This window comes from Cyanistes caeruleus, chromosome 25 (assembly GCF_971803275.1).
Source record: "Cyanistes caeruleus chromosome 25, bCyaCae1.hap1.1, whole genome shotgun sequence".
NCBI classification, from domain to species: Eukaryota; Metazoa; Chordata; class Aves; order Passeriformes; family Paridae; genus Cyanistes; species Cyanistes caeruleus.
The window spans coordinates 2,905,762-2,933,633 of NC_141725.1; the positions used below are offsets into that span (position 1 = coordinate 2,905,762).

At 60.1% G+C, this 27,872-nt stretch overlaps 3 protein-coding genes across 5 annotated transcripts; 1 reads left to right on the forward strand and 2 right to left on the reverse strand.

Annotated features, from left to right (window-relative positions):
- Window positions 1–996: 996 nt before the first annotated feature.
- Window positions 997–3,927, forward strand: LOC111940357 (la-related protein 6-like). Its single transcript, XM_023943016.2, has 4 exons — window positions 997–1,226; window positions 1,354–1,530; window positions 1,754–1,952; window positions 2,743–3,927. Exons 2-4 carry the CDS (start codon window positions 1,364–1,366, stop codon window positions 3,514–3,516), a joined length of 1,140 nt encoding a protein of 379 aa, XP_023798784.2. The 5' UTR covers window positions 997–1,226; window positions 1,354–1,363; the 3' UTR covers window positions 3,517–3,927.
- A 1,096-nt stretch (window positions 3,928–5,023) lies between these two features.
- Window positions 5,024–6,910, reverse strand: IFI30 (IFI30 lysosomal thiol reductase). The gene is made up of 7 exons (XM_086862745.1): window positions 6,693–6,910; window positions 5,941–6,120; window positions 5,790–5,864; window positions 5,619–5,714; window positions 5,381–5,533; window positions 5,230–5,298; window positions 5,024–5,146 (listed from the first exon to the last, which is right to left on the reverse strand). The coding sequence occupies exons 1-7, from the start codon at window positions 6,822–6,824 to the stop codon at window positions 5,081–5,083; spliced, it is 771 nt and encodes a 256-aa protein (XP_086718871.1). The 5' UTR covers window positions 6,825–6,910; the 3' UTR covers window positions 5,024–5,080.
- Window positions 6,911–7,314: 404 nt separating this feature from the next.
- Window positions 7,315–27,443, reverse strand: PIK3R2 (phosphoinositide-3-kinase regulatory subunit 2). Of its 3 annotated transcripts, none has more exons than XM_086862689.1 (16): window positions 27,238–27,443; window positions 19,780–20,503; window positions 15,774–15,866; window positions 15,322–15,384; window positions 14,215–14,346; window positions 13,830–14,031; window positions 13,446–13,531; window positions 13,073–13,178; window positions 12,891–12,989; window positions 12,553–12,733; window positions 12,241–12,366; window positions 11,831–11,973; window positions 11,480–11,656; window positions 11,185–11,256; window positions 10,820–10,990; window positions 7,315–10,512 (listed from the first exon to the last, which is right to left on the reverse strand). In XM_086862689.1, the coding sequence occupies exons 2-16, from the start codon at window positions 20,117–20,119 to the stop codon at window positions 10,320–10,322; spliced, it is 2,184 nt and encodes a 727-aa protein (XP_086718815.1). In that variant the 5' UTR covers window positions 20,120–20,503; window positions 27,238–27,443; the 3' UTR covers window positions 7,315–10,319. The 3 variants fall into 3 exon arrangements, with proteins under 3 accessions (XP_086718815.1, XP_086718817.1, XP_086718816.1); XM_086862691.1 differs by having other exon boundaries at window positions 27,156–27,283; XM_086862690.1 differs by lacking the exon at window positions 27,238–27,443 and adding an exon at window positions 23,062–23,354.
- Window positions 27,444–27,872: the final 429 nt, after the last annotated feature.

Consider the following 27,872-nt stretch of genomic DNA (forward strand, 5'->3'; position numbering starts at 1 on the left):
TGCTGCTGGTCTGGGGACATCTTGGAGAGCTTCAATCCTGCCAGGACGGGAGGGTGGGATGAGCCCCAGCCTCACCCCGTTTGTCCCCTCGGGAATGTGTCCCGTGGCTGGGATGGCTTTAGGGTCATGGTGTGGCACTCCTGGATTGTCCCCACAGTGTCAGGACAGGCACCTACATCTAGGACACCTCTGGGACAGGGGGACTTGTGAAGAGAAACGGGATGAAGTTCTCAAAATGAACCAACACAAAAACACAGATTTGAAAACAGGGGCCAGAGCCACCTTCTGTTGTTTGCTTGCAACTTCTCCCATCATTGGGTCTGAAACAGCATCTCCTCTTGTGCCAGTGGAGCCCTCGGGCTGTCCATGTGGCCACGGGGCACAGGAGCATCAGCCTGCACTGGCAGGAGAGGCTCAGCTGGGCTCCCAGCATCAGCCTTCAGTGGCAGCTCCAGTTTCCCCCTGCCCTGCACTGTCCCCAGCCTGGTGTCCCCAGCCCTCTGTGTCCTCACCTTCCCCAGCACGGGGCTCAGGCCACGGGGATGTTTCATTCCAGACCCTTCCCCAAGGAGCCAGGGATCCTCCTGTCCCCCAGCCCTGCTCCCTCCCTGGCCTGGGATGTTTCTGCAGGGAGAAGGGCCTTTCCCTGCTGCTCTGGCAGCACTGAGAGCTCCAAGGAGTCCCTGGACAGAACCCCTCCCCTCCATGTGGCTGTCACTGCACAGGGCAGGGACACTGAGGCACAGACTGAGGGCTCGTGGCTGTAATTCACGGCTGCCCCGGGTACCAGAGGGGACAGGTTCTGCTGGCCCTACCCTGCCTCTCCCTGGCCTGGCTCTGCAGCTGAGGCAGGAGGAGCCCAGCTCACCCAGGGCTCAGCTGGGTCACTTTAACCACAAACAGGTTTCACCTGGAGCAGGCAGTCTGGGGGCAGGTCCACAACCACCCCTGCAGTTCCTTCAGGGTGTGTTTATAAACCCACACCCCCTCACCCCAGGAGCTTTCTCTCTCTTTCTTTCCTTTTTTTTTTAATTTTCTTTTTCTTTCTTTTTCTTTCTTTTTTTTTCTTCTTTTTTTTCTTTTTTTTTTTTTTTTTTTTTTTTTTTGCCTTTGTTCTTTGGGAGCCTTAGTTTGGAGCTGAGGGGAATTTGGGAGTTACTGCCTTGGGGTGTCTGGGATGTACTGCTAGAACTTAGAACTTCCACCCTTCCAGTGCTACCAAGCAGGTAAGGACCCAACAATGACCTCCCCCAGTGCCCCTGGGCTGGGTTTGGGGGCTGCAGCCCAGAGCTGGGCTCTGTCCCAGGGCTGCTGTGGCCAGGGTGTCCCAGGGCTGTCCTTCTGCTGTCCCAGGTGAAGGACAATGTCTGCACGAGGCTCTGCAGCAGCCTTGGGGCTCAGTTCCCAGCCCAGCTGCAGCACCCCGGTGCCTGCACCAAGGAATTCCCTCCTGGCACAGCCTGTCCCTCCTCCACGGAGCTGCTCCCTTGCCCTGCTCGGCCAGGAGGACATCGTGGAGAGCTACAGCGGGTACGTGGGGAGCTGGGCCCTGCTCCTTGCGTGTGCTCACCCTCAGGGGACATATCCCATGTCTGGGATGTGTTTGATTCAGCCTGGCTCTCCTGGGAGGCTCACGGGGCTGTTCCCTGTGCCCAGGGCAAGGCTGCTGGCAGCCCTGGTGGCCGTGGTGCCTCTGCTGTCCCACCACGGTGCCTGGGACCAGCTGACACCCGTGTCCCCTGTGCTGTGCCAGGAGCTCCTGCGAGCTGGGGGTGGCTCTGCTGGACTGCAGCTGCTCGGCCCCAGACCCGCAGCTGGTGCGCAGGATCGTGGCCCAGGTGGAGTTCTACCTGTCCGACGAGAACCTGGCCAAGGACACCTTCCTGCTCAAGCACGTGCAGAAGAACAAGATGGGCTTTGTCAGCATCAAGCTGCTGACATCCTTCAAGAAGGTGGGTCCTGGCTGCCGTGTCGGGTGATGCAGGGCTGGGCTCTGCTCCCAGGCAGGGTGAACACCCCTCAAAACACCCCCAGGGCTGCGCTCACCTCTACCCGTGCCTTCCCTGGACTGCTTTGGAAGCGCTCATCCCTTCACCAAAAAACCCAGGGAAGTGCTGCTGGTGTGGCTTAGGGGGAAATTGTGGTTCTTGTCAGAGCCTGGGGGACACTGGGGACTGTGCAGACCCCAAAGCTGCTCGTGGGGGGAATGGGGGACATTGCCGTGGGGGGAATGGGGGACATTGCCGTGGGGGGAATGGGGGACATTGCCGTGGGGGGGGGTCGGGGGACATGGCCGTGGGGGGGTCGGGGGACACTGCCGTGGGGGGGGTCGGGGGACACTGCCGTGGGGGGGGTCGGGGGACACTGCCGTGGGGGGGGTCGGGGGACACTGCCGTGGGGGGGGTCGGGGGACACTGCCGTGGGGGGGGTCGGGGGACACTGCCGTGGGGGGGGTCGGGGGACACTGCCGTGGGGGGGAACGGGGGACACGGCCGTGGGGGGGAACGGGGGACACTGCCGTGGGGGGGGACGGGGGACATTGCCGTGGGGGGGACGGGGGACATTGCCGTGGGGGGGGTCGGGGGACATTGCCGTGGGGGGGGTCGGGGGACATTGCCGTGGTGGGGACGGGGGACACTGCCGTGGGGGCACTGGATGAGGTCCCAGCCTGCCCTAAGGGTGGGTTTAGGGTGTGGAGAGCGGGGGATGGAGCCCGATGGGGATTCCACCCTCTCTGCACAGGTGAAATACCTGACCCGGGACTGGCGCCTCACCCTGTACGCCCTCAAGTTCTCGGCGCTGCTGGAGGTGAACAAGGAGGGCACCAAAGTCCGGCGGCGGCTCCCCATCCCCGAGCACCTGCTGAGCGTCCCCCCCAGCAAGCTGCTGGCCTGGGAGCTGCAGCCGCGGCAGCAGGAGCTGCTGCTGCAGGAAACCTTCCTGGAGACCATCGCGAGGATGTTCAGCCCCTTCGGAGCCATCGCCTCCATCCGCCTGCTGCGGCCGGGCCGCAAGCTGCCCGCGGACGTGCGCAGGTACTCGGGGCGCTTCCCCGAGCTGCTGAGCCGCTGCTGTGCCCTGGTGGAGTACGAGAGCCTGGAGAGCGCCCACAGAGCCTTCGAGAGCCTCGGGCACCGCGACTGGCACGGCGTCAGGGTGGTGCGGCTGTGCGGGAAGGGGGGGAAGAAGAAAGGCGAGGAGGAGCGGGCGGGCTGGAAGGGGCCGGGGGCGGCTCTGAGCTTCCCCCGCAGCCTCGGCGCTTCCCTGGCCGGCAGCTCTCCGGAGTCGGATGATGATGCCTCGGGGTCGCTGTCCCTCCTCCTGAAGCAGGACCTGCTGGCACCGACCTGGCCTGGCGGCGATTTCACTGCTGGGAATTCCAGCGCCTTTCCCGGCTGGGGCTGGGACCCGCTCGGGCTGGGCTTGGGCACCGAGAGCGGCCGGGGCAGCGCCGAGGGCTCCTGGACACCCTGGGCCAGCGGGCTCTGCCCTGCGGCCAGCGCTCCTCGCAGCTGAGCCCCGGCAGCGCCCCGGGAGCCCCTCGGCCTGTGGGACCCGGTCCTGCTCCTGCCCCACGGCCCCGAGGGCTCCGGCGGCACCTTCGGGAGAGGAGACCTCGTCCTCCGGCGCTGAGACTCCTTCAGATTCAGGGTTAGGGTTTATTATTTCCTTTCTTTTCCCTTCTTCTCTCGAGCAGAAGAATTTTCTGTGGCCCTGCGAGCTGCGGGCGGTGGCAGTGCAGCTGATGCAGGGGACAGAAGTTTTGGGGCGAGGATGATGCTCGAGGCAGACGCTGAGCAGCAGCAGGAGCTGGGCCGTGCTGTGCTCGTGCCGCTGGGACTGTGCTTGCTCAGGGCCCAGAGCTGGGTTTGGGGTCCAGGTGTTGGATGAGAAATGGGCAATAAAGAGAGATTAAGTTTCCAGGCATTCTCTGGTTGATGCTGTGATTTTTTTTCCCTCCTTTTTTACTGTTTTTTTAAAAGGGAAGGAGGGTCCCTGCTTGCAGCTGCCTCCCTTGCTGTCCTTGGGGTGGTGGGGACACTGAGGGGACACTGGGCAGGTGGCCCAGGTTGGCTGAGCCTGAGAGAGACAGGAGTGATGGCTGTGGTGGCAGGACCGTGGTTCCTCCTGGCTGTTGGCTGCTCAAGGCTCTCTGGCATCTCTCAGGATGGAATGTGGGGGGCTCCTGTGTCCCTCCTGCTCCCACAGCCCCCCAGCTCCTCTGGGAAAGGGTTAAGGGAGGCTACAGGTGGCTCTCAGGGGTCTGCCAGTGCAAGAGCCCTTGGTGTGGAGCCAGAGCTGGGATGGGGTGGGATGAGTCCCGTGCCTGCAGTGCTGGACTGGAGGATTCAGGTGGGCAGGGCTGGTGAGGGGATGGGGTCACACCTTGTGTGAGGAGAGGTTTGAGGGCAGTCCCTGCAGCTGGGAGCCTCTGGCTGAGGATGAGGGGGATGGAAAACAAAGCAGGTGTGAGCTCTGGTGCCCATCACCCAGCCAGGACCCCAGCACTGAGGACTTGTTCTACAGGTAGTGAGAATTCTCTGGATCAAGAATTCCTTGTCCTTGTGGAGATTTTGTTTCCCAGAGCCCAGCTGGGAATGGCCTTTTGCTGGGACAAGCAGGCCTGGGAAACTCCTGAAGTCTGCTGGAGAGAACTTCTTGTCCCAAGTGCTCAGGGAGCCACCAGGAAAGCTCCATCCTAAACCTGCTGGCTGGGAATGGAGAAGGATTGGTGGGAACTGGGATGGTCTTGGCCCCAGTGCCAAGAAAAAGATGGAGAGAAGAAAGATGGACAGCAGAGCTGCTTCCCAAGACTTGGAGAGAGGAAATGTTCTGCTCCTCAGGGAGCTGCTCAGCAGAGTTCCCTGAGAATCTTTGAGGGTTTTCTTTGTGAACCTTTGGAGCAGGTAATTCCCAGGTCTGGAGGGCAGTCCCATTGTCCCAGTGCCCAGCCCCTCTCCCCTTCCCACTGTGGCAGGACAAAACCATCCCCTCCCTGCTTCCCCACTCCAGATCCTGGAGGTTTTCAACAAAAATATTCTTTTTATTGGCCTCTCTCCTGGTGCTCCCAGAACTTCCCTCAGCGCCTGCAGCCAGACGGGAACTTCGGGGCCTTGGAGCCCCCACAGGCTTCAGGCTTCTCCCCCTGCCAGAGAGAAGCCATTAGAGCCCCAGCAGGGATGGGGATGTGTCCCCAAGCCCTGCTGTCCCCTCAGAGCCCTGTCCCACCTGGTAGAGGTGGCAAACCAGCCCCAGCAGCGAAGCCTCTGCCTGTGCCTGCAGCTCGTCCGTGTGCTTCTGTGGGGGGACACGGGGCTGGTCAGGGGGGTCCCCACGGTGTCCCAGCCCCAGGTGACACCCCAGTTTCCCCCTGCCATACCCCATTGACGGTGATCCAGGGCACGTACTGGTGCGGGGGGTCCAGCGCCTCGGTCACTTGGGCGTTGTGGTGCATCAGGGCCACCCCCGTGTCCCCCTGCACGCAGGCGGCCACGCGGCCACTGTCCAGCTCTGGGGCGTAGATCTGCAGGCACTGCCGGGCACAGGGGACGTGGGGGCTGTCAAGGGGACGGGGACAGCCCCCAGGTGGGGCACGAGGGGCGGGGAGGGGGACGTACAGCCTCCAGGTTCTTGGTGACGGAGCTGCCCGACTCCAGGCAGAAGATGACGGGGAAGTAGGTGCTGAAGTTCTTGGCCTCGTGCATCAGGCAGGCCTACGGGGACAGGGCGGGTGGTGAGGGGCCACCGGACCCCCCCCGTGCCAGCACCGTGGGAACGGGGACCGTCACCTCCATCATGTTGCCCAAACATTCCTCGGGGCCGTGCTGGCACTTGAACTCCAACTTCCCGCTGATGTTCCTCTCCTGCGGGACCAACCGGTCTGAGCGGGGCCGGCGGCACCGGGCGAGCGCCCGCGGCCCCGGCAGGGCCGGCTCCTACCTGGGCGTTGCCGTAGGGCACCAGGGTGATGTTCAGCATCTCTTCGGGCAGCAGCAGCCAGGTGGAGAAGAGCTTGGTGGCCAGGAAGTCGCGGCACGCCGGGCACAGGCTCTCGTAGTAGAGGCTGAGCTGCACGGGCGCGGCCGCGGGGTGCGGGAGGCTGGGACAGCGGCTCTCCACCTGCACACGGGGAGCTTTCGGGGTACACGGGGGGGATACGCCTGCAGCCCCCCATCCCCCTATCTGCGGGGATGGGGCAAAGCTCTAGGGATGCAGGGAAGAAGGAGGATGAGTGTGTGCAGGGCTAGAGGAAGTGAGAGCGGCCGGGAGCTTTCTGCTGCCGCAGGATCCTGTGCGGGGCTGAACCCAGCGCTGGGGCTTTCCAGCACAACTTCCCCAAAATATTTCAGGGGAACACAAATTTAGACCAGGACATGCCTGGGCGGGGGCATGGCCAGGGGGAAGCTGCAGCCCCGTGGGGCTCACAGGGCGGTGACTGCTTGGGGCAGAATGAGGCGAAGAGCAGAAGCGCCGGGAGGGGCGGCGGGCAGGGTCCGGCTGGACCAAAGCCGTTCCCCGGGATGCCGGGGATTGCCGTAGTGCCCGTGTGGCACCCGAGGCTCAGCATCCCATGGCACAGCCTGTGCCTCAGCGATGCTCGCTCCAGGCGCTGTCCCAGCCCTGTCCCCTCGTCCCCGCTGCCGGGTGGCGCTGCCCTTGTCCCCAGCCCCGGCAGCAGCGGCGGCTCTGACCTGGCAGGCGACGGCGACGTCCCGCGAGCTGCACCAGCGGTGGGCAGGGAAATCACAGCCGGGGGCCACCGCGAGCCCCGGGGCCAGCAGGGCCAGCAGGGCCAGCAGGGCCAGCGGCACCGCGGGGGCCATGAGGACGCCGGGGTGACGCGGAAACGAGCCCGTCCCAGCGGGGACTTTTAAGGCTCGGCTGCCCCCGCCTCCTGCGCCCTTCCTGCCCCTCCTGCCGCCGCCTCCCGTGACGCTCCGGCCCACGTGGGGCTCCGGCCACCGGCTCCCCGCTGTCCCTGCCCGGCAGCTCGGGGCTCGCAGCCGCCCGTTCCCCGCGGGTTGTGACAGTCCGGGAGTGAAAGCCAGCCCGGAGCAGCCACGCGTGGAGCTCCCCGAGCTGGAAGCGGGGCTGGCTCCAGCCAGGGGGTGCAGCCCAACACAGCCCGAGCTCAATTGCGGGGCCGAGCGGGGAGGAACCTCATCGTTCCCCGGTTTGCAGCCGCTGCTTCCGGCCCCGGGGAGCACAATCCTGGCACGATGGGTCACATCCTGCACCCAGCCCAGGAACTGGGGCACAGCCCCACCACCCTCCTGCCCCCGCACAACCTCCCACAGCAATCCAGCAGCCTGCTTCATTAACTCTGTTTATTTCTTTACTCTTTTTTTTTCTTTTTTTTTTTGGAGTTGTTTTTGTGGGTTTTTTCAAAGTACCGTACAAAAAAAAAAAAAAAGTCCTCTTACAGTAACAAATACTGGGTTTACATTAGTAAACATCAACAGAAAGAGCAGAGAGCACTACTGCTGGTAACGGACAGCTCGGGGGGCAGGTTATTCTTTATTGCATATACCTAGAAACTAAAACCTCACGCAGCCGCCACGTCCTCTCCGAGCACAAAGCCTCTGCTGGCACCTTGGGGGTTACACGGGGGAGCCTGGAGCCCCCCAGGAGCAGGGACACGGAGGGACAAGCCCCAAGCTGTGCCCCAGGGAGCAGGAACAGCCCTGTGGCACCCACGGGACGCGGGTGTGTGGCTCGGCTGGGGGACGTGGGGGTCACAAGCAGCAAAGCACAGCCCAGCGCCTCGAAACACGGCCGGGTTCAGAACGAGCCAAAGCAGCAAAGGACAAATCACAACGAGTTTATGCTGAGGGAGCTCCGGGCTGGGCGTCCACCCCAGGGAGAGCAGGGGAAAGCTGCTGTTCAGGGTGAAGCACCGTCAGGGAAAGGCAGCCCTGGGGAAGGGCATCTTCCTCCTCGTCGTACACAGGACGTGAGCAGTGCCCTGTCAAGGACAGGCCGCCAGCGGGCAGGGAAGGCAGTGCTGGAAGGTGCAGAGGGGTGACTGTGAACCCCCCCTTGGGCTGTGGCTGGACAGCAGGAAGGGACAGCACAGGGAGAACAACAGAAATTCAGCCAAAAGGATAAAAACACAGGATAAAGAGAAGCTGGAATTTCCCTGGGCAGCAGAGCCAGGTGAGCACCAAGCGAGTGTTGACAGGTGACAGCTTCAAGCTGAGACTCTTCCAGATGCTCAGCAGGTCCTGGCGTGAGCAATCCCCCCAGGCAGGACTGGCCCCAGGCTCACGTTTAGGGGTGGTGGTGGAGGAACATGGAGCCAATGGGATCAGAGGCTGAGGATCCAATCTGCCTACAGCCTGTCCTGTGAGGTGGGGATGTGCTGCAAGTGCAGGGACCAGCACAGGAGCAGCAGAGTCCTCAGGCTGAAAAGGTGTGGAACACTAATAAAGCTTTGGAGTGTTGGTGCAGCCCCTGGCCACTCCACAGGCCCCAGGAGGCCTCTGGACAGAGCTGTGAGGACTGAGCCTCCCTGCCCCAGTCCCACATGCCCTCATCTCTCACATGCCCCAGTCCAAACTATTCCCTTAATCATCCTTGGCAGCTTTTCCCAAGTGATCCCCAAAACCAACCACAGCCTCTCTTGGGCCCCCACAGCTCCCCTGACCTGCCTGCACCTGAGCACCAAACACTGACAAACCAGACCCAAAAACCAGGGCCCAGGGCCTGGAGAGGACATGGAGAGCAGGGAACGGGGCTGTACAGCTGAGCATAGGAGAGCTGCCACAAGCAACAGGAATGGGATGTTTGCTCCAGCAGCCCCAGCTCCAGAAGGATCTGGGGACCAGCCCAGAGCAAGGCAAGCAGCAGAGCTGGCCAGGGAGGGAGGGACAGTGATCCCCAACACAGGTGGCACATCAAGGACAGGATGGAGGCAGTGTGAGCACAGAGCACCCCATGGATCCAGCAGAAACGAAGCTGCAAGGGGAGACAGAAGTGCCAAAGTCCACGGCATCCACCCGCCTGTCCCAAGGAGGAGCTTCCGAGAGGGAATGAGCCACTCTGGCAAATCAAGAGGACCAAGAATGCTCTCCTCCAGCCAGGCAGCTGAGATAACCCAGGAAAGCAAACGCCACCGTGGCCTCAACTCCCAGCTCAGCTTTTAAAGCTCTTCCAGGCCCACCTGGGCTGCCCTGGGGCCCTCTGAGCTCAGACACAGCGCCCTGCCCCGGCTCCATACAGTACCCACGATTGGAAGTGCTTTGCATACGTAGTTCACCATCATGCAGATACATTTCAGCATGCCCCGGGCCCTGTGGATGTGTCCTCCTGCAGCAGAGAGGTCCTTCATTCCAGGTAGGGCTCGTAGTGTGAGTTGGACTCCAGCCCTCTCCTGCTTCAGCTGCAGGGCCCGGGGCTGTGGCAGCCTGGCAGCTGCTGCCCACGCTGGGGGTGGCACTGGGGGCTCAGCAAACACCAGCACCAGGGGAGCAGCTGGTCACAAAAAGAACCATATTTACAGAGCTACAGTCAGCTTCAATGGGTTACGTGTGCAGAGAGTCACCGAAACGGGCTGGAAACAACGAGCTGTGCATCCCACAGATCCTGCCAGGAAAAACACGGGTACCAACACGGATTTCACAGCTTCGTTGGCACAGCTAAGGAGGGAGATTCACGGCTAAGCAGATCCTCCCTGCCCAGGCAGCAACACTCCAGAGGTGGTTATGACAAGAGGGAATGGTGGTGAGGTGGGGCACAGCACGGAGATCTCGGCCGGGGAGCCCCACAGAGGACGAGGTTTCTCCTTCCTAAATGTGTCTCTGCACACAAGAGCAGCACCCCTCGTACCAGACACCATCACAGCCTGCGAGGCCACCGAGGGAAGCGAGAGTGAAGGATGCACACACTCAATGGAGCCTCCTCCTCTGCCTCCTCTGGTGTCCAGGCAGGGAACCCCTCGGTCACAGCACCGAGGAATCAGGAACCAAAGCTCTACAGTGATGCGTAGCGGGGCGACCTGCCAGCAAGAAGGGGATCTGACCTGCTTATCAGGGAAGGGGAGGGGGCTGTGCTCATCCCCAGCGATTCAATCACAACTGGATCCCACCTCCTAGAGGCTGGAGCCCACTGCAAATCTACAGCCCAGCCTTTCTGTCCCATCAGCCAACACGGGTTTCAGCTACTGACCAAGAGGGACATCAGGAACGGTCACAGACATCTCAGAGGCTCTGAAGGAGCAGGAGCACAGAGACTCAACTATACAGGGTGCAAGAGTCCAGAGCCAGAAAGCAGCGCCCTGGGGAGAAGCTGAAGGCAGCTGTTGTGTTGGCATGGGCTGCTCATCTGGCTGGTGGCTGGGAAAGGACCGGGTGAGCCAGCGTGACATTCAGGGAGTCATTGTGCTGCACCAGGGACGTGTGCTTGTAGTGCAAGACCAGGTCCTTGAGGGAGGCGTAGAGGTTGTAGGGTTCAGCAAACCCATAGCCTGTCGCTGTCTTGTAGATCACGCAGTGCTTGGTGTCACCATCCACCCTGCCAGGGAGACACAGGAGCCTGGGTCAGCAGTGGGACAGGGGAGCACCAAAGCAGCGTGAAGATACGCCTGGCCCTGGCAGGAGAAGCCAAGGCAGATGGGAACTGGCACCTCCAGCAAGGGATGGGTGGAGCAACACAGGAACAACCTGGGTCAGCCCCATCCTATTCCATTCCATTCCATTCCATTCCATTCCATTCCATTCCATTCCATTCCATTCCATTCCATTCCATTCCATTCCAGCCCATCCCATCCCATCCCATCCCATCCCATCCCATCCCATCCCACCTGCACAGGGATACTCACACCACGGAGCAGGCGTAGCACCCCTTCTGGCTGCTCTCACGGATCAGGAAGGTGCCATCCCGTTTCCCACACAGCATCTCCTCTGCCTGCACACGGTTGATCTTCCCCACGTACCATGTCCGCTCCTCGTGGTGGGGCAGCTCCTCCTCGTCATCCATCATGGAGTACTGGCTGCAATCCAGCACAGGCAGGGTCAGATTCCCTAAATTTAGGTGTGACCCCCACATCTCCCCACAGTGCCCATCTGGCAGGGAAGACCTCCTCAGCGCCCAGGCAGGGAGCTGGGATTTGCCCAGGCAGAAGCAGCTGCACAGCCTGTGCTCCCACATCCCCCAAATCCCACAGCACATGAGCAGGACACTCACTCCTCTGTCTCGTTCTTGATGCCCAGCCACTCGTTGATCTTCTTCTGCCGGGCACCCTTCTGCGTCAGCCACCTGGGGAAGGAGGGCAGAGCTGAGCAGGGCTGCAGCGAGCCCCGGGCACGGCCATCACCAGAGGGCAGCAGCCGCCGCCGCTGCCGGGGAGCGCCGAGCCCCGAGGCCGCGCTGCGGGAGCGGCTCCTGCCCACAGCAGGCTGCGAGCCGGTCCAACGAGCCGCGGAGCCCCGGGGGAGGCGGCAGGATGGCTCCCGGGCCGCCCTGCAGGGCCACTACGTACACCAAGTACTGGTCCCGCAGCTTGCGCAGCTGCATCAGGTCTGGCTTGAGGCTGTTCATGCGCTTGTCGATCTCCCGGTTCTCCGAGGCTTGTTTCTTCAGGTCCTGCTCCAGCTTCATCTTGCTGTCGTGGATCTCTGTGATGCGGGACTTGAGCTTCTCCGAGTTCATGAGGATCCTGGGAGAGAGAGAGAGAGGGGGGTTTAGGCTGTGGGCCAGAGTGGGGGAGGCGGAGGAGGCAGCCTGCCAGCTCCAGCCCACAGCATGCTGCTGGAGAGACAAGGAGTCCGCGTGCCTCGGCTCTGTGCTGAGCCAGGAGGATCCTGGGGCCCTTCTCCACCCCCATCCTCACCGTTGCACCTCCTTCTCATTGCCCTCCCTCCTGAAGCGCTCGATGTACTCCTTGCTGCACTTCTCCTGTGTCTGACACTGCTCCTCAAAGATCTTGATCGTCTCATTGAAGGCCTCGATTGCCGTCCTCTTCATCTGCAGCTCCTGGGGAGAAGGAAGGGAAAAGCTGAGGAACATTTCTGCACATTTGTATCCCCTCTTTCAACTTCCTCAAAGCAGCTCTGTCCTTGCTGCAGGCAAAATATCCCCCTCTTCAAAGCCCATCCTCTGGGGAGCCCCTGCAAGTCCCTGAGCTGACAAATGGGGCAAGAGGTGCCCCATCTCTGGTGTCCCCTGTGCACAGCCGGGTGGCTTCCAGCACCCAGGGGGTGACAGAGCAGCCCTTGGGGGTCTCAGGCAGTGCCCACATACCTGGGACGTGCGTGTGTACTCCTCATAGAGCAGGTCGTACTCCCAGCTCTTGTCCTGGTACTGCTGGTGATAAACCTTCAGCTGCTCCCCCACAGCTTCCACGCTGTCCTCCTTCACCACCTGGTCCTGCCACAGGCACAGCCTCAGTCAGGACCTGCTCCAGCTGGTCCCACAAAACCCCACAACAAAACATCCCAGCACGCAGGGAGAGGGATGGGACACTGCCAGCTACCAAAGGGGCAGGGATAGATGAACAAACGCCCCTGATTCAGGCTGTGCTTTCCAGCCACGTCCCTGCAGCACAGGCCTCACCTGCTGGTACTTGGAGATGGGGTAGAGCAGCCTGGTGTCCAGCTTGGCGTTGTACTGGGCGAGTGACTCGTGCCTGTAGTGGGTGATGAGCTCCACCACTGAGCCGAAAGTCAGGGGCTCCGAGAAGCCGTACTTGCCTTCCCGATGGAAGATCTTGATCAGCTTGTTATTGCCTCCCTTCCTGTAGTGGAGGGGAGAGGAGAGGGCACTTACCACCACCCCAGCACCCTACACCAGCCAGAGACCTCAGCATCCCTACAGCTGGGAGCACAGGGACATGTCCCAAGAGCTGCATCCCTGGGGCTCTCAGGGTATCCCAGAGGATCCCAAAGTCCCACCTGAGCGTGAGCGTGTATTCCCCCTGGATCTTGCTGGAGGCATCACGCACTAAGAAGGTCCCATCTGGTGTGTCCCGGAGCTTCTCGTTCACCTCCTCCCTGCAAGGAACAGGATTGTCATGGCCTGGGAGGTGGCTGATGGAAAGGGCACCCCAGGTGTGAGCTGTCAGTCACGTCCTTACCGAGAGATGTCCCCCCAGTACCACTCGGCGTCCTGCAAGGGCGCGTTGTTGCCATTGGCCAGGCTGGCTGCGCTGGGCTTCGGCTTCGGCGGTTTGGGAGGCAGGGCTGTGAGAGGAGGAGGGATGAAACAGGGCAAGCCCAAATCCCAGCTCCCCACTGGAGTGCTGAGTCCCCCTCCCTCTAGTGATTGGCCCAGAGGCCACCACGTTTCTTGGAGCTGCTCCAGGCCCATCTCCAGTAGCTGAACACCTTGAGCTGGCCCCAGGCACAGCTGGGCTATCAAAATGCCCTCAGCAACCCTATCATGGGGGCAGAGAGTCCACACCCACAAGTGCCAGCGCCTCAGGCCCCAGGGAAGGGGTATCTCAGTACCTGGAGGCAACTGTTCTGGCTCCAGCTCCTTCGTCTGCAGAAGCATCTCCAGAAACAGCACGGAGAAGTCAGGGCTCAGCTCTGGGCTGCAGGGAGAGAAGAGGCAAGTTAAGGACAGCAGCTGTGGGGTAGAACATGGCGCTGCTCCCGTGTCCCCTGGGGTCAGCTGGTTCATGCCAGCTGCCAGACCCCAGGCTGCCAGGGCAGCAAGGGCTCTGTCCTGGCTCTGTGTGCTCCCACCCCTGTGTGCTGCCAGCAGTTTAATCCCACGTGCAGCCCAGCAGGGGCTGTGGGCAGCCCTGTTGTTCCAGGCTGGACTCCTTGTCCTGGCAGGCACAGCGAACCAGAGCTGGGAACGCTGCTGGGACCGAAAGCCTCACGTACCTGGCGCCAGGCAGCCGGAGGAGAAGGGGGCCGAAGATCTCTCCCAGGGCCCGAGGGTGGAGGCTGTTGCTCTCGGCCTGCTGCGATACCTTCCCCAGATGCCGGAGCAGGAACTGCAGGGTGAGCGTGTTCTGGAGCGGGACCGCAGGCGACTCCAGGGCCAGCAGCAGCTGCTTCCGGCAATTCTCTGGCTGGGGGATCTCTGGGGAGAGAACAAGACACGAGGGAAGAGCTGGGACAGCCGGCACCACTCTCCATGCTCCGGCTGCATCACGGCACAGGAGCCATCTGCCAGGCCCCATAGGGACAGGGATTATTTTAATATCCCAGATGTGTCCACCCCACCCAGCTGCCCATTCCCAAGGCAGCAGGGGGAGGCCCTTACCCTGCAGGATGCGAAGGATATCTCCATGCACTGACACCGGCACCACAGGGGAGGGCAGGTCCTGCAGGTAACCTCGCAGTGCCTCGCCCAGGGAGTGCACGTCCAGGGGCTCCAGGTCACCCAGGGTCCAATCTGTCAGGACGCACATTTCCCATGGGAGGGTGGACTCAGCACTGGACACCCAGCTGAACCCAACACCCATCCCAGAAACCATCACACAGCAGCCAGCTATCATGAGAGCTCACCAGCACCACGAGGGAGCTCAGGCAGCCTTCAGGCAGCCCATGTGACAGAGGATGTGCACCCCAGAAATAAACTGGCTCTGGGAACCCCAGCAGTTGCCTTGAGAGAGGGCAGAGGTCGTCCTGAGTACCCACAACCTTTGCCCTGAGCCCCAGCACAGGAATTCTGGGCAGGCATAGCTCGGGTGAGAGTTTTGCTCCCCACTGCCAGCAAGAGTGCAGCGCAGACTGAGCAGCCACACACTGAACCCAACAGGGAAGACACCTCCCCAGAACACAGGATGTTGGGAAGCACATAAAGTCTGTCCCAAGAGCACAGCCCGGGCTGACAGCACGGCGTGGCTGGGGTTTGCAGGAACGTCTGCGGGAGGGGACTCGCCAGCGTGGTGCCGGATGAGGCCCCAGCCCAGCCGAGAGGCAGGCGGCTCCCAGGGCTCCCCAGCAGAGACATCGGCACCGGGGAGCCACAGCTCCAGCCACCAAGCCAGGCTCAAAGATCCTCCCCTGCTTATTAGTGGCATGACAGAGCCACAGAAGCCTCCACCAGCCCATCAGCAGAGCTCCCCAAAGACAGCAGGGGACAAGCACAGGGGTTCACTTGTTTGCCTGCGAGTCTCTGAGCCAGCACCACATCCCTTTGTTGCCCTCCACGGATGGTGCCAGGAATCCCCCCCTGTCCCATCCCTTCCAGGACAGGGACATGTTGGGATGGGGACAGCCCAGCCCCAGAGGCAGCGTGCTGGGAGTCAGGAACTGCCGGGGACAGGCGAGCCTGGCCTGGATTGCATTACTGCTGGCGCTGTCACATCCACTAATCTCCTCCATCTGAGCCGATTCGCCTCCACCGCGCCGAGCTGGTTCTTACCGGTTCTCAGCGCCTGCCTCAGTTCGGAGCCAGATGTCCTGTACAACATCTCGCTGTCCAACCCTGCAGAAGGGGGGACACTGCTGTCAGCTCCAGCACAGGCACTGTTTCAGTGCCAGCTGGGCAATGGCTGTGGCACGGATAACCAGACCTGGACGGTGTCCAAGCCAACCCCCTGCAGAGGCTGCTGCAGCCCCCTTGGCCCCCAGGACACCCGGTTCAGTGGCCCCATTTCTCCACCATGGCACAGAGCCAGGCTGCAAGTGCTTCCCAAACCCAGCACTCACCCAGTGTGTGTAGGTGCTCAAACCAAACACCCTCACGGGCCTCAGCAGCTCAGCCCAGGGAGGAACATGAGAGCAGCTGTGTCCTGTGTGTCCCACAGAGCTCAGCTCTCATTGTGGGGTTTTGGGGTGTATCAGCACACCCAGAGCTCAGCACTGCCCCCTTACCTTTCTTCTCGATAGCTTCCACCAGCTTCACCAGGAGTGGCGGAGCAATCTCAGGAGGGCTGAACTGCTCCTGCAAGTCCGGGAGAGGAGACCCTGGGGGGAGAGGGAGGGAGAGAGGGGCTCAGCACCAGCTCAGCCCTCAGCAGCAGAGCTGTGCCAGGGCACAACCCAGGCAACTCCCAACAGGAGCAAGGACAGCCGTGGCCCCTGCTGTGAGGCTGTGGCACAGGCAAACAGGGCATGGAGCCTGCAAGGAACCTGCCCAGGAGCCAGCACTTGCTGAGCTGCAGCCCTACTGGGTGTGCACAGGGAGATATCCACTGCTCAGTGCAGAGGCCTGGGGACAGAGCCCATCCCCCTGGGGACCCGTGCACCCCAGGCAGGCAGCACAGGGGTTAGCAGAGCTCCTGGAGCTCAGGGCTGGGTCCCTGCCCAGCACAGGGGCTGCACAGGGCTGGCAGCGGAGCGGGGTGAGCTGTGATTAATCCAGCGATTCAGACAGAACGCCGTGTCAGCAAATTCCTGCCCTTGATTGCTCGTTTAACATGGAAACCGGCCCTGTGCCTCCCCCTCCCCGTGAGCCCACAGCCTCTGTGCAAGCTGCTACAGGGCACAGACAACCCACGGCACGGGACCAGGGTCCCCCCATTCCTGGGGGATCTGCAGCCCCATGTCGGGTGGTATTTCACTGCCACCTCCAGAGAATGTTGAGGTTCTGGCTGCAGGCACCCCCTTCCCCTGTGCATGCCAGGGCAGGAGCACGCAGGCCTGGCTGAGGAGCTGCCAGCAGGAGGTTTGCCGAAGGATGAGCGGTGCCAGACTCCCTCCCGCTTCCAAAGGAGCACCAGCTGGAGCAGGAGGTTCCTCCAGGCTGGTCCACAGCACCTGGCAGCCCCTGGGGAGCCCGCAGTGGGTGAGGACACCCAGCACACTCCACTCTGCAGAGGCAGAGCCAAGAGGCTGCTCCCCGTTGCGAAACAGCTCCGTTGTCATGGATCTGACCCGAACTCGCCTGGTGTGGTCTCACCACAAGGCACAGCAAGCTGGAACTGCGCACCCAGCTCAGCCTCCTGCACCCACAGCCTGGAGGGGAGACAGAACAGCCATGGGAAGGGAAGCACAGGGGTCAGGCACCCAGCAGCTCTGCAAAGGCCTGTGCTGCTGGGGAGGGGGGGACAATCCCCCTCTGGAGTGAGCTCCTGGGCACGGAGGGGGCCCAGCGTGGTGCAGGTCGGTGTGGGGAAGCTGCAGGCAAGCTTCCAGGCTGGCAGCTCCCAGCCTGACCCTTGGGAAGGGCTGAAGGGAGAGTAAATACTGGCGCTGCCCACGTGGCCCGGCCGGGAATGTGCTGCTTCAGCAGGCAGCAGCTTGTCTTTTTTTGTCAGGCACAGAGCCGGAGCCAGCAGCAGCTCCTGAGCCTGCCGGGCCTCCGGGCTGGGCCGCCGTGAACAAGGCTGCTCACAGCACGGCCCGGGCAGCTGCGGAAATATTCCCGAGCCGCATTTTCCGCTCGTGTTCTCTGCGGAAGGCAAACACCAGCAGCTCGTAAATCCACTGGCAGAACGCGCTGGGTCTTGCTGCTCCCGGGACAGCTGTGGCGCTGGCCCTGCTCCACGAGTGACACTGAGGGGCTAAGGGGTCCCTGCCAGCCAGGACAGGACCTGGGAAGCAGAGAAGGGGCTTCGTGGCACTGCCAGGAGACACTTCTGCACCTCCTGAAGTGCACACCATGAAGAAATAAGAGAGGCTTGGCTCAAATGCAGTTTTTCCATTGCAAAAATGTGTCTCCCCAGCAGAATACAAAAATAAAGCATCACAGAATATCCTGAGCTGGAATGGACCCACAAGAATCTTAAGTGAACAGTCCATACAGGGATCAAACCTTCAGGCTGAGTGTAAAATGGCTCTGGGTGTTTGAGCTGCCTCCCTGCAGGCCCTGCCTGTGCCCAGAGTAGAAGCTGGCTCTGGGGATGCCCCAACAAGGGACAGGGACAGGGCTGGCACTGGTCTCAGGTGCCCTGTTAGCCCACCCTCCATCCCTGGGCAGGATGCAGAGAGGCTTGGCCTTTGGTTTCCTTCTCAAATTTCTCTTTCCTTGTGTTTCAGGAACTTCGGCATGGATCTTGTTCCACCTCCCAGAGACCCCACGGTGGCTTTGACCACCCAGACACACCTCCACCAAGCCCCCTTGAGAAGAGGGGAGACCCGAGGAGGGAGCACCGGGCCGAATGCAGGCGAGGCCAGCACATCCAGCACAGAGCACATCCCAGGCTCCTGAGAGGAGCAGCTTTCTTGGAAAGGCAGGTTGTGAGCGGGATGACTCAGGTCAGGCTCTCGCTGCCAACCCAAACGCGCAGGGCCCGGCCACATTCCCACCCTGCGGAGATGTTTCCTGGGGCCGCCCCTCCGGCTCCGGGAGCAGGAGCGAGGGAGGCAGCTGCAGGGAGCTGCACCAGCCCCACAACCCCGGTTTCGTAAGACCCCAGAGGTGTTTTCACACCAGATGCCAGAAGCATCTGCTGGGGTAGCCGTGGCTCCCAGGCAGAGAGGGATGGGGAGGATGCAGCGCTGCCAGCTGGGAGCGTTCCCTGGCAGCCTCCAGGTCCTGCTGCTGACCCCACTCCTCCCATGTACACCAGCACTAGGTCTTCTGCAAGGCGTGGGAAGGCAAAGTGTGGCTGTCACCCCTCAGAGAATCACAGAATGGTTTGGATTGGAAGGGACCTTAAAAGATCACCCCTAAAAAAAACCAAACTTTAAAAACTTTTTAAAAACCCCTTAAACCCCTCCCCTGCCTTGTGCAGGGATACAGTCCACTAGATCAGGTTGCTCCATGCCCCATCCAGCTTGACCTGGAACACTTCCAGGGATCCAGGGACAGCCACAGCTGCTCTGGGAAACCTGTGCCAGGGCCTCAGCAGCCTCACAGTCAGGAATTTCTCCCTAACATCTAATCTAAATCTCTCCCTCTTTTAATTTAAAACTTCCCCCTTGTCCTATCACTATCTGTCTGTATAAGAAACCTCTCTCACTCTTTTATATGAGTTCCTTTTAAATACTGGAAGAATAAGGTTTCCCAGAGCCTTCTCCAGGTGAACACCCCCAGCTCTCCCAGCCTGGCTCCAGAGCAGAGGGACTCCAGCCCTTGGAACATTTCTGTGGCCTTCCCTGGACTCGCTCCAACAGGTCCCGCTTCTTTCTTGACTTGTCCAGACCCAGACTGAGCACTGCAGGTGGGGTTCTCACAAAGGAAGAGTAGAAGGGGGAATCCTGGGGGCTGCTGAGCACTGGCCACAGGGTTTATGTGCCTGGGAGCCAAAAAAACAGGCTAAGGGCAGGCAGCTGCCACAGCTCCACAGGCAGGGCTGAGGCACGTTGGCTCTCCCGGATCAGGTCCGTGCCAAGGCCAGGCTGGCTGGGAGGCAGCCGCAGGTGCAGGACAGCCCATGCCCAGCCCCAGGGTGGCTGCCCGGCCCCAGCAAGGGCTCTGCGACCCGCGGCGTGGGCTGGCTGCCAGGCAGACAAGCAATTAGCTCCAGTTCTCAGAAGCGCTCTTTTAGACCCTGACTTTTCTCCTCTTGCCTAGAGACAAGTAATTGTGTCCCTCAGCGGGGCTGAGCAGCTCTTGGCAGGGAGCACTGCCCCAGGCACTGCAGAGGCGGGGAGGTGGTGGTTGGGAGAGGTCAGGACTTATCCTGAAGGGAGGGAGCCTGGCAAAACTCAGTGGAGCAGGGAGAGGGACCATGGGGATCCCAGCTGGTTGCAGAACAGAGAAGGAGAAGGATCTTGGGAGATGTTAGAGTGGGACAAGGCTTGCCCAGTGCTTTTCTCTGGGCCAGGACTGAGAGAAGTCGGCTTTTGGCTGTGACTCAACTGCACTGCTGCTGGTGGGGCAACCAGTGCTGCCAAGCTGAGGGTTTCACCACTGTCCTACGAAGCCACTCACACACTCTCATCTGTCACACAGCGAGACTGGAGGTGTCCCAGAGCACACAGCAGGGCTTACCTTGCTCCAGAGCCTCGGGCAGCCGGCAGCCGCTGGCCCCCGGTGTGGCAGGCAGGGGTCTCTGCACCCGGGGCCGGTGTGAAGGGACAGCGATTTTCACCGGCCCCACGTACTCCACGTAGGTGCCAGGAAAGTCTCCCTTCTGCTTGGTGCGCTCATTGACACCCAGGATCCACCCGATCTGATTGGGGGTCTGCTCATCTCCATCTTTGAAGCCCAAGGCTTGCAGGGCCCCCTTGCTCACGACCAGGATGTCCCCAGGCAGCAGGTCAATGTCCTCCTCGCGCTCCTTGCGGTAGGGGTAGAGCGCGCGGTACTGGAAGCCGTCGGTGCTGCCCATCCTCTCTGCTGGGGGAGAAGGGCTCTGAAGGGTGAGGCAGCACGTTCCAGGTGGAAGAGGAGGGCCCTCAGAGGCAGCTCTCCCCCATCAGCTCTCTGAACTGTGTCTGTGTGAACCGGCACCCCAGGAGCCTGGTCTGGGTGCCCCGGAGAGCTTAGGTGCAGCCCCTTTTCCTCAGCTTGAAACCACGATTCAACCAAATTATGGAGCAAAGGGAGAAGGAGACGAACATAATCCAGCACTGGTGAGTGGGCATGCAGCAAAGAAACCCGAGATCAGGGTCTGTTTCACCAAAAAAGCCAGTCTCTCGGAGTCTGGGGAGGAAAAGCACAGTAGGCTTCCAGCCTGGAACAGCGTGGCACACTACGTTCCCTTTCCCAGTGCCTGCAAAGAGAAGAAGAATTGTCACTGCACAGCCAAGCACCCCACACCCTCCTGACACGCCAACATTCAAACCAGGGGTTCACCTGAGAGAGGCAGGACTCGTTTCTCTCCTACCTAGCAGCTGATGCTGAGCCCTGGATCCCAGCAGGGCATGCTAATCCTGATTTACACTCCCAAAAGCAAGCGAGGAGCCAGTGGCTGTGGGCAGGAACGCTACCTCCCCTCTGCTACAGCCAGGCACCAGCTCTGCATCTCAAAGAGGTTCACCCCTGCTTCTTCAGCTTACCCTCCTCACAGCACTTATGCAAACAAGGAGACAACAAGTGGGACAAAACAGCCTTTATGCAGGGTAACTTTTGCATACAGAAAAGGGTGACCCTGCACCCACCAGCTGCAGGCCCTGAACAGGAGGAGAACAAACAGATTTAACCCTCCCTTGTTAAATCGATTAAATTTCACAGTTCACCTTTACATCTCGCCATGCAATCCCCCACAAAGGCATCTTCTGAAGGGAGCTGCCCACAAATGTAGGTTAACCACGCTTTCAGCAAAAGCCTTTCGAGATGCGCTGCCATTCCCACAGAGCAGCACTTCAAAGCTTTGCTCTGAGCAAAAAGTCAATTTTTGAACTTTTCAAAAGCAACAGCAGCAGCATCAAGTGCAGGCATAGGTTTTTTTGCAGAGATGGAGGCAAAAAGGAGTTAAAATAATCTTTAGAAGCCTTCAAGTCTACTTAGAGCTCCTAACTGCCTTTCAGCTATTCAGAGAGAAATTGAATATGCTGCCTGCCCTGCCCAGAAATCCACCAAAAAGAATAAACCTGGGTTATAACATGTTGCTGAAGAGATGTACGAGCTGGGACATTCCCACCAGCCAGGCACGTCCTCTTTTCCCATCCCCTCCTGGCTGCACAGGCCAGTTTTCCACCTCCCTCAGGCAAATCCCAGAGTTCTGGTTCCCGCAGAAATGGCGTGCAGCCGAGGACCAGACCTACAAGGCACCAGGGCAGCCAGAACCCAGCCTTCCCAGGGACACCCTGGCCTGCTCAAACGCTGCAGGTCCTGTTAAAGGCTTGAGCTGTTTTGGCCCAGAAACCACCAAACCCAGCTCAAATTCTTGAGTCTCATCTGAAAACTAATAACAAGCAGGAAGGTGCTTCTCAGGGCTGTGAGATCCTGGGGAGAAGGAGGCAAGGAGGCAAAGGGAGCCAGGACACCCTTCCCAGAGAGGTCAGTGAACAACCAAGCATGGCACGAAGCCAGGGCTGCTCCGACTGCTGGTTGGACTCTGTGACAGGCACCAACGGTGGTGATCTGCAGGATTTCAAAATAGCTCTTCTGGGCCAGCAGCAGGTTACAGTTCATATCAGCTACAAATCCTTCTTTTCTCCTGCACGTGGTATCAGCCCTGCACGTGTCACCACATCTGCACGTGCTGCCGCAAAGGCTGAGATCAGGGTGAGTCCCCGGAGAGGAGCCAACCCCACCTCTCAGCCAGGCTCTCCAGCCCGGCTCCAAGGCTCCTTCCCTTGACAAGGACAAAAGGCACAAAGAGGCCATGGCACAGGAAACCTGTGCAGCAGCCAGAGCCCGCACCGCCTGCCTGAGCTCGGGCAGGCGTCCCAGCCAGGCTGTCTTTGCCATGAATGAACAGGCACTGCCCGCGGGGAGGTGAGGCACTTGCGGCCAGAGGCGGGAGGGGAACAGGATTGAGCCTGATCCAGCTTGCTGGAGAGCTTCTCCAGAACTCCAGGAGCAACACCAGACTGCAGAATTCATGGAAAGACCCTACAGAGGTTTCTGATGTTCACGGGGGAAGCAGCACATCCCAGCATGGCCGCTGTGAAAGCTCCCACCACGCTGGGATGGTGGCTGCCGGGAACTCGCAGCCGAGCCCGCATTTCCCCAGTCCAACCAGCCCCAGCCAGGAAAATATTACTTCATAATGCAGAGCATAGAGAGATTTATGACTAGGCTCACTGGCTGCCCCTCTGAGTGCTGCCTGTCAGGGTCCCCCAGAGCAGTCGCAGTGCCGGGGGCACTGTCTGAATGCCAAGGGCCTGAGTGGCCGCTGCCTGCTGGCCATGGCGCTGGCAGCTCCCCATCCTCCCGGGGAGGATAGACCCCAGAGTGGCTCCTCCCGGGGAGGACAGACCCCAGAGTACACCCAGAGGCAGCAGAGCCCAGCCCCAGCAGGGTCAATGCTCCCCCAGCTCCCACCCGCAGATCCCAGCCCCAACTCCAGGCGCCTCCAACAAGCCGGTGCAGCTGAAGAGGCTGGAAGGACAAAACGCTCAGGCCCGGCAAACTTGTTCAGTAGCTTTTAAAAGCAGATCTGCGTGGAGGGGTGGGAAGAGGAGAATGACTCTGGAGCAGCGAGTGTCTCCAAAGAGCAGGTCCCGCAGCTTCTTCCAACCGACTCCTTCCACAACCTTCTTCCCTGGGGTGGGAACGCAGGCACAGCTCTGTGCCACCACGCTCTCTGTGTCCCAGCAGGTCACTGGGCACACGAAAAAATCCAGAGAACTCAGAGCCAGGCTAATCCTGGAGAAGCCTCACCTGCTTTCCCCACGCTCAGCCCAGGTGGGCACTGAGTGCTCGTGATCACGAGTGAGGAGCCCCCCAGGAGACCCAAATCCTCATGGCTAATGCCGGCACCGTCCTCTGCAGGAGCAACAGTTGTCGTCTGTCCTGCCACGGACCCAGCCAGAGGCTTCTCTGGCTGAGCTGCAGGAAAGCTCTGCACCCTCAGAGAGCAGCTGACAGAGTCTTTGGGGATTGGGAACACACACTTCCCAAAGCTCTGGAACAGCTCCTCAGAGGGAAGGCAGCACTGAGAGGCTGGGACACGCACGAGCCTGTCGGCTGGAAGCACACCTCCGAGCTGGAGAGAGGCAGCACCTTGCCAAAAGATTTCTGCTGGGCCCAGCTCCAGGTTTGCTCGGCTCTCAGAGAGGAACCTCGTGTCTGTGCTGGCGAGCACTTGCTTAGTTAGGCTGCTCTGAAAATCCCATGCATCAGACAGCTAAATACCTTTGGTAAATCTATCTCAGTGCCCAGAAACAATCCCTCGATTCATTAACTGCTGTCAATACTTTCTTTGTTTAACACATTGGTTTGAAACAAAAAACACATTACGAGTCTTTTTGTCTGTGCCCAGCACATAAATAAAAGCATCTTAACATTTTAAATGTGGTTCCTGTGCTTTTTAACCCAGTTCCAAATGCAGTTCAAAGTGCAGCTTGACTTGAAGCGAGACTGAGTTACTTTCCTACCAGAGAAGGGAAAGAATGCATAAAAATATTTAAAAGAAGAATATGCTCACAACAGTGTACACAACTCCAATCTCTCCAAGTTACATCAGATCCTCAGCGAGCAAAACAAACACCATATCGAGATTGAACTGCAAGTTACAGACAAAAAGAAGAAACTTTTCCTTTAATAAAATGAGAAAATAGAACAATGCAATGATGGATGGGAATAAAAACGGACAGGGAATTGTCTGCCATGGTGACATCTGCTGCTGCATCACATCCTTCTGACCCACGCAGCCAGGGCAGCTCTGATGGCCTCAACTCCTGAAGCTGGCAATGGCAAGCACATCACGGGTCATCCTGTGCCCAGCAGCACCCACAACACCGAAGTGGCAGAGACAGAGAGGGCAAGAGCTTGCCAACCCCTGATTTACAGTCAGCCCAGCAAATCCCTGCGCTCCCAGGCAGCTTCCAGAGACCACTGCCTCCCCAGCAGGAACAATGACTGGAAAAATGTCTCGGGAGGCTGAGCCATGAGCGAGGCTGTGGAAGAGGCAGCAGTGCCATGAGGAGCTGTGGGGGAAGGAGCTGGGAGAGCCTGCAGGGAGCTGGAGCGGGCGGGAAGCGGAGCTGGACACGCTCCAGCAGCTGCCCCTGGGGAAGCGGCCAGCAGAGCAGGGAGAGCTGGAGCTGGGGCTGGCCACGGTGCTGCCAAGCCAGCTGGTATTTCCTTCCAAACAGGGAAAAGCTGCAGGGGAGGAGGGGAGTTATGCCTGAGCAGTGCCCCAGCCAGGCATGGGACAGCCGAGGCCGTTTTCACCTCCTCTCTTCCCCAGAAATGCTTCCCAGGCAGCAGCAGATCCCCAGGAGCAGCAGCTCCTGCCCACAGCCACAAGCCACCCTTTGCCAGGGACACAGAGCATTTACTGCTCATGCCTGAGTTTCATTAAATATTTCGCTTTATTCACCAAAGCCCGAGGAAGTGAAGGAATATCTGAAATATTTCACTGAAAAGGTCAATGTCATGATTAGCAGGGACACGAGGAGCTGAAGAAACCAGGATGATCAACACCTTCCTCACTTTTGGGAGACCACTGGAGGTCCCAGAGACCTCCTGCTCAAAGGCTGAACAGCATGAGAGCACCTCAGGTAGCCTGCACACCTACCCCCAGATTTCTCATACTGTCCACAGGCTTCTCCTGACACTGAACTTCCTTGCTCCAACTGAAGCTTGTTCTTTCTTAACCACCTCACAAACTTTCTCCTCCTGCCTACGAAAGCTTTTTATTTGAACTGAGACTTTTATTTGCTGGCACTGGGCAGAGAAGGATTCAGCACCCAACACCAGCCCTGTCAGGCTGCTCTTACACCATCCCCCATGCAGCAAGAACACACTAATTCCATTTTAGGAGCATTCACGGAGCTGGCTTTAGGGATATAGAAACCCAGGAGCTGTTTTTTGGCAAAAAAATCACAGTTCTAAAAAAAACCTGAGTACATGAAAAAAAAAAATCCAACTGCTCTTGCTAACTTATCTGCTTAAAATCACATTCCCCGGGGTATTTGGAATTTATATGATTTATTAGCAGCTCTGCACAGCTCAGCAATCACATGAAGTAACCGACAAGGTAAGAAGCACCCAAGTTAATAGACCAGCATGATTTGGATATTGGTGAGAGAGCCAAGACCTTCCAACTTGAGAAATCCACCATCCCTTCCTGTCTGCTTTTCATCTTCCATTACCCAGCTACTTTAGCTCCAAGCTGCGGCTCCAGAGATTCCCAGAGGAATTAAAAGAGCCCTCGATATTATAAATACTCTTTTTCATTGTAAACACACCCCGGCACTCAGAGCTCTGACATGGCTCCAAACTGGCTCCGCAAACCACTCTGCTCCTCGCCACATTCCAGCTGAGCCGCGCTTTCCCTTCCAACCCAGCGCTTTTGTCCAAGCGAGACCCAACTGCAGGCAGAGAGGATTTTCCTGTGTGCTTAAAACCTTGTTCCAGCAAGTTGGGAATGCTGGGTTTTGGGGTAGAGATCAGCTTTAGGAGGATCGAGTCCGTGCCACAAACGGCACAGGCAGATGGAAGCACGAGCTGCCCACGTCAAAAAGGGTCACCAAAGAAATCAAACCATGGCTTGGGACTTTCCCACATCGTGGAAGGCTAGAGAAGAGCCCAGTCCAGCCTCGGGGACACACCAGCCCTTGGCATGTCAGGGAAGGGTGGGGGAATGGCCAGGAAAGCAGTGATTTAGGCTATATTTACTCAGCTGTCTCCATTCTCTGCTCTCACAGAGAAAGTCACAGGGCCAGTTCCCCAGCGGCTCCAAGAGCTGCTTGGGAAATCAAAGCCGTGCATTAATGGGAGGAGAGGCAGCCACGGCTCCATTGAAAGGCAACGCTGGGGCCACTCCAGCTCTTCACAGCTCTCATTTTTCAGCAGTTTTGCCCGCTGGCTTTATCTCCCATCGATCACAGACCTCCAGTTTAGGAGGTACATGACCACGGGAATCTTCCTCCTCAAGGGGCTGAGAAACATCCACAGGAAGAGAAGAAATGCAATGACCAACCTCCCGGGGAAGCAGTGGGGGGGCTCATCCCAGAGCCAGGGTTTGGGGGATGATGTTAAGACACATCAAAGCCACCCTTGGGCACATCCCAGGGGCACCAGCTGCAGCCTGGGAACTGCTGGGGCCGAACTGCCCCCGAGCAGGAGGAACAGAGCTGGGACCCTGTGAGGCCGCTCTTTGCTGGCTTCACCGCCCCAGGGGTGCCCAGGACTCTCGGAACCGGGGACCGTCCTGTGCCGAGGGTGTCCCTGCACTGTCACCACTGTGGGGACAGTGGCACGGGGGGAATCTCTGATGGCACTGCTGGGCTGCAGACAATCCTGAGGGATCGGGGGGCAGAGCTCAGGCACTGGGAGGCACAGGGACAGCTCGGGGGGGATCGGGGGACACAGCCCCGACACTGAGGGGGGCACAGGGACAGCTCGGGGGGGATCGGGGGACACAGCCCCGACACTGAGGGGGGCACAGGGACAGCTCGGGGGGGATCGGGGGACACAGCCCCGACACTGAGGGGGGCACAGGGACAGCTCGGGGGGGATCGGGGGACACAGCCCCGACACTGAGGGGGGCACAGGGACAGCTCGGGGGGCACAGCCCCGGCACCGGGAGGACACAGACACAGCCCTGGGGGAATCGGGAAGCATAGCCCTGGCATCACGGCGAAGCACTGCCCTGGCAGCGGGACCCCTGCGCCGGCAGCTCCCGCAGGGTCCGAGGTCTTTCCTCGAGGTTGCCCCATGAGGAACAGAGCCTCGGCCCAGGACCCACCCCGGTGCTCCCCGCCAAGCCCCGGGGCGCCTCACGCTGATGGGGTCCTGACACCCACCCTAGGCCGGGTTCCGATCCGGGCCCGCTCTCCCCGATCCCCCCCGATCCCGCCGATCCCGCCGATCCCGGCCCCGCCGCACCTCTCGGCCAGCCCCATCCGCCGCCGCTCGCCTCCAGCCCGCTGCTGCCTCCGGCCCGGCGGAGCCTTGGACAGGCCCGAGCGGCGCCGGAACGCTCCGAACCCGCCCCGGAAACAGCCGACAGCAGCCGAGAGAGAACGGAACTGCCCGAATCTATCCCGGAAATAACCGACAGCAAGCGACAGAGCACGGAGCCGCCCGAAGACTCCGGCACCGCCCCTTTCTCGGCCCGACCGCCATCGGGGCCCCGCCCCTCGTGCGAGCCGCTCCGGAAGAAGCCGAGGGAGTCCGAAGGGAGAGCGCGGCGGCGCCCCCTGGTGGCGAGAGAAGCATCGGGCATCGGGATAGAACCGGGATTGAACCGGGATAGAACCGGGATTGAAGTGGGATAGAACCGGGATTGAACTGGGATAGAACGGGGATAGAACCGGGATAGAACCGGGATTGAACCGGGATTGAACTGGGATAGAACCGGGATAGAACCGGGATAGAACCAGGATTGAACCGGAATTGAACCGGAATTGCATCAGGCACTGGACACCAGGATTGCACCGGAACAGGGCACAGCACCGGGCACTGCACTGGGCAGCGGGCACTGGACACTGGGCACAGCACCGGACATGGGGCACTGCACC

What these genes read in the sequence shown, in the direction of transcription:
- LOC111940357 (XM_023943016.2), top strand. Translation starts at nt 1,364, where the DNA reads ATGTCTGCACGAGGCTCTGCAGCAGCCTTGGGGCTCAGTTCCCAGCCC. An exon ending in ATCGTGGAGAGCTACAGCGG is followed by an intron (nt 1,531 to 1,753) that starts GTACGTGGGGAG and finishes GTGCTGTGCCAG; the next exon opens with GAGCTCCTGCGAGCTGGGGG. An exon ending in TGCTGACATCCTTCAAGAAG is followed by an intron (nt 1,953 to 2,742) that starts GTGGGTCCTGGC and finishes CTCTCTGCACAG; the next exon opens with GTGAAATACCTGACCCGGGA.
- IFI30 (XM_086862745.1), bottom strand. Translation starts at nt 6,824, where the DNA reads ATGGCCCCCGCGGTGCCGCTGGCCCTGCTGGCCCTGCTGGCCCTGCTG. An exon ending in ACGTCGCCGTCGCCTGCCAG is followed by an intron (nt 6,121 to 6,692) that starts GTCAGAGCCGCC and finishes CCCCGTGTGCAG; the next exon opens with GTGGAGAGCCGCTGTCCCAG. An exon ending in TGCCCTACGGCAACGCCCAG is followed by an intron (nt 5,865 to 5,940) that starts GTAGGAGCCGGC and finishes TTGGTCCCGCAG; the next exon opens with GAGAGGAACATCAGCGGGAA.
- PIK3R2 (XM_086862689.1), bottom strand. Translation starts at nt 20,119, where the DNA reads ATGGGCAGCACCGACGGCTTCCAGTACCGCGCGCTCTACCCCTACCGC. An exon ending in GCCAGAACAGTTGCCTCCAG is followed by an intron (nt 13,179 to 13,445) that starts GTACTGAGATAC and finishes CTCCTCTCACAG; the next exon opens with CCCTGCCTCCCAAACCGCCG. An exon ending in CTGCGGGACCAGTACTTGGT is followed by an intron (nt 11,257 to 11,479) that starts GTACGTAGTGGC and finishes CTCCTTCCCCAG; the next exon opens with GTGGCTGACGCAGAAGGGTG.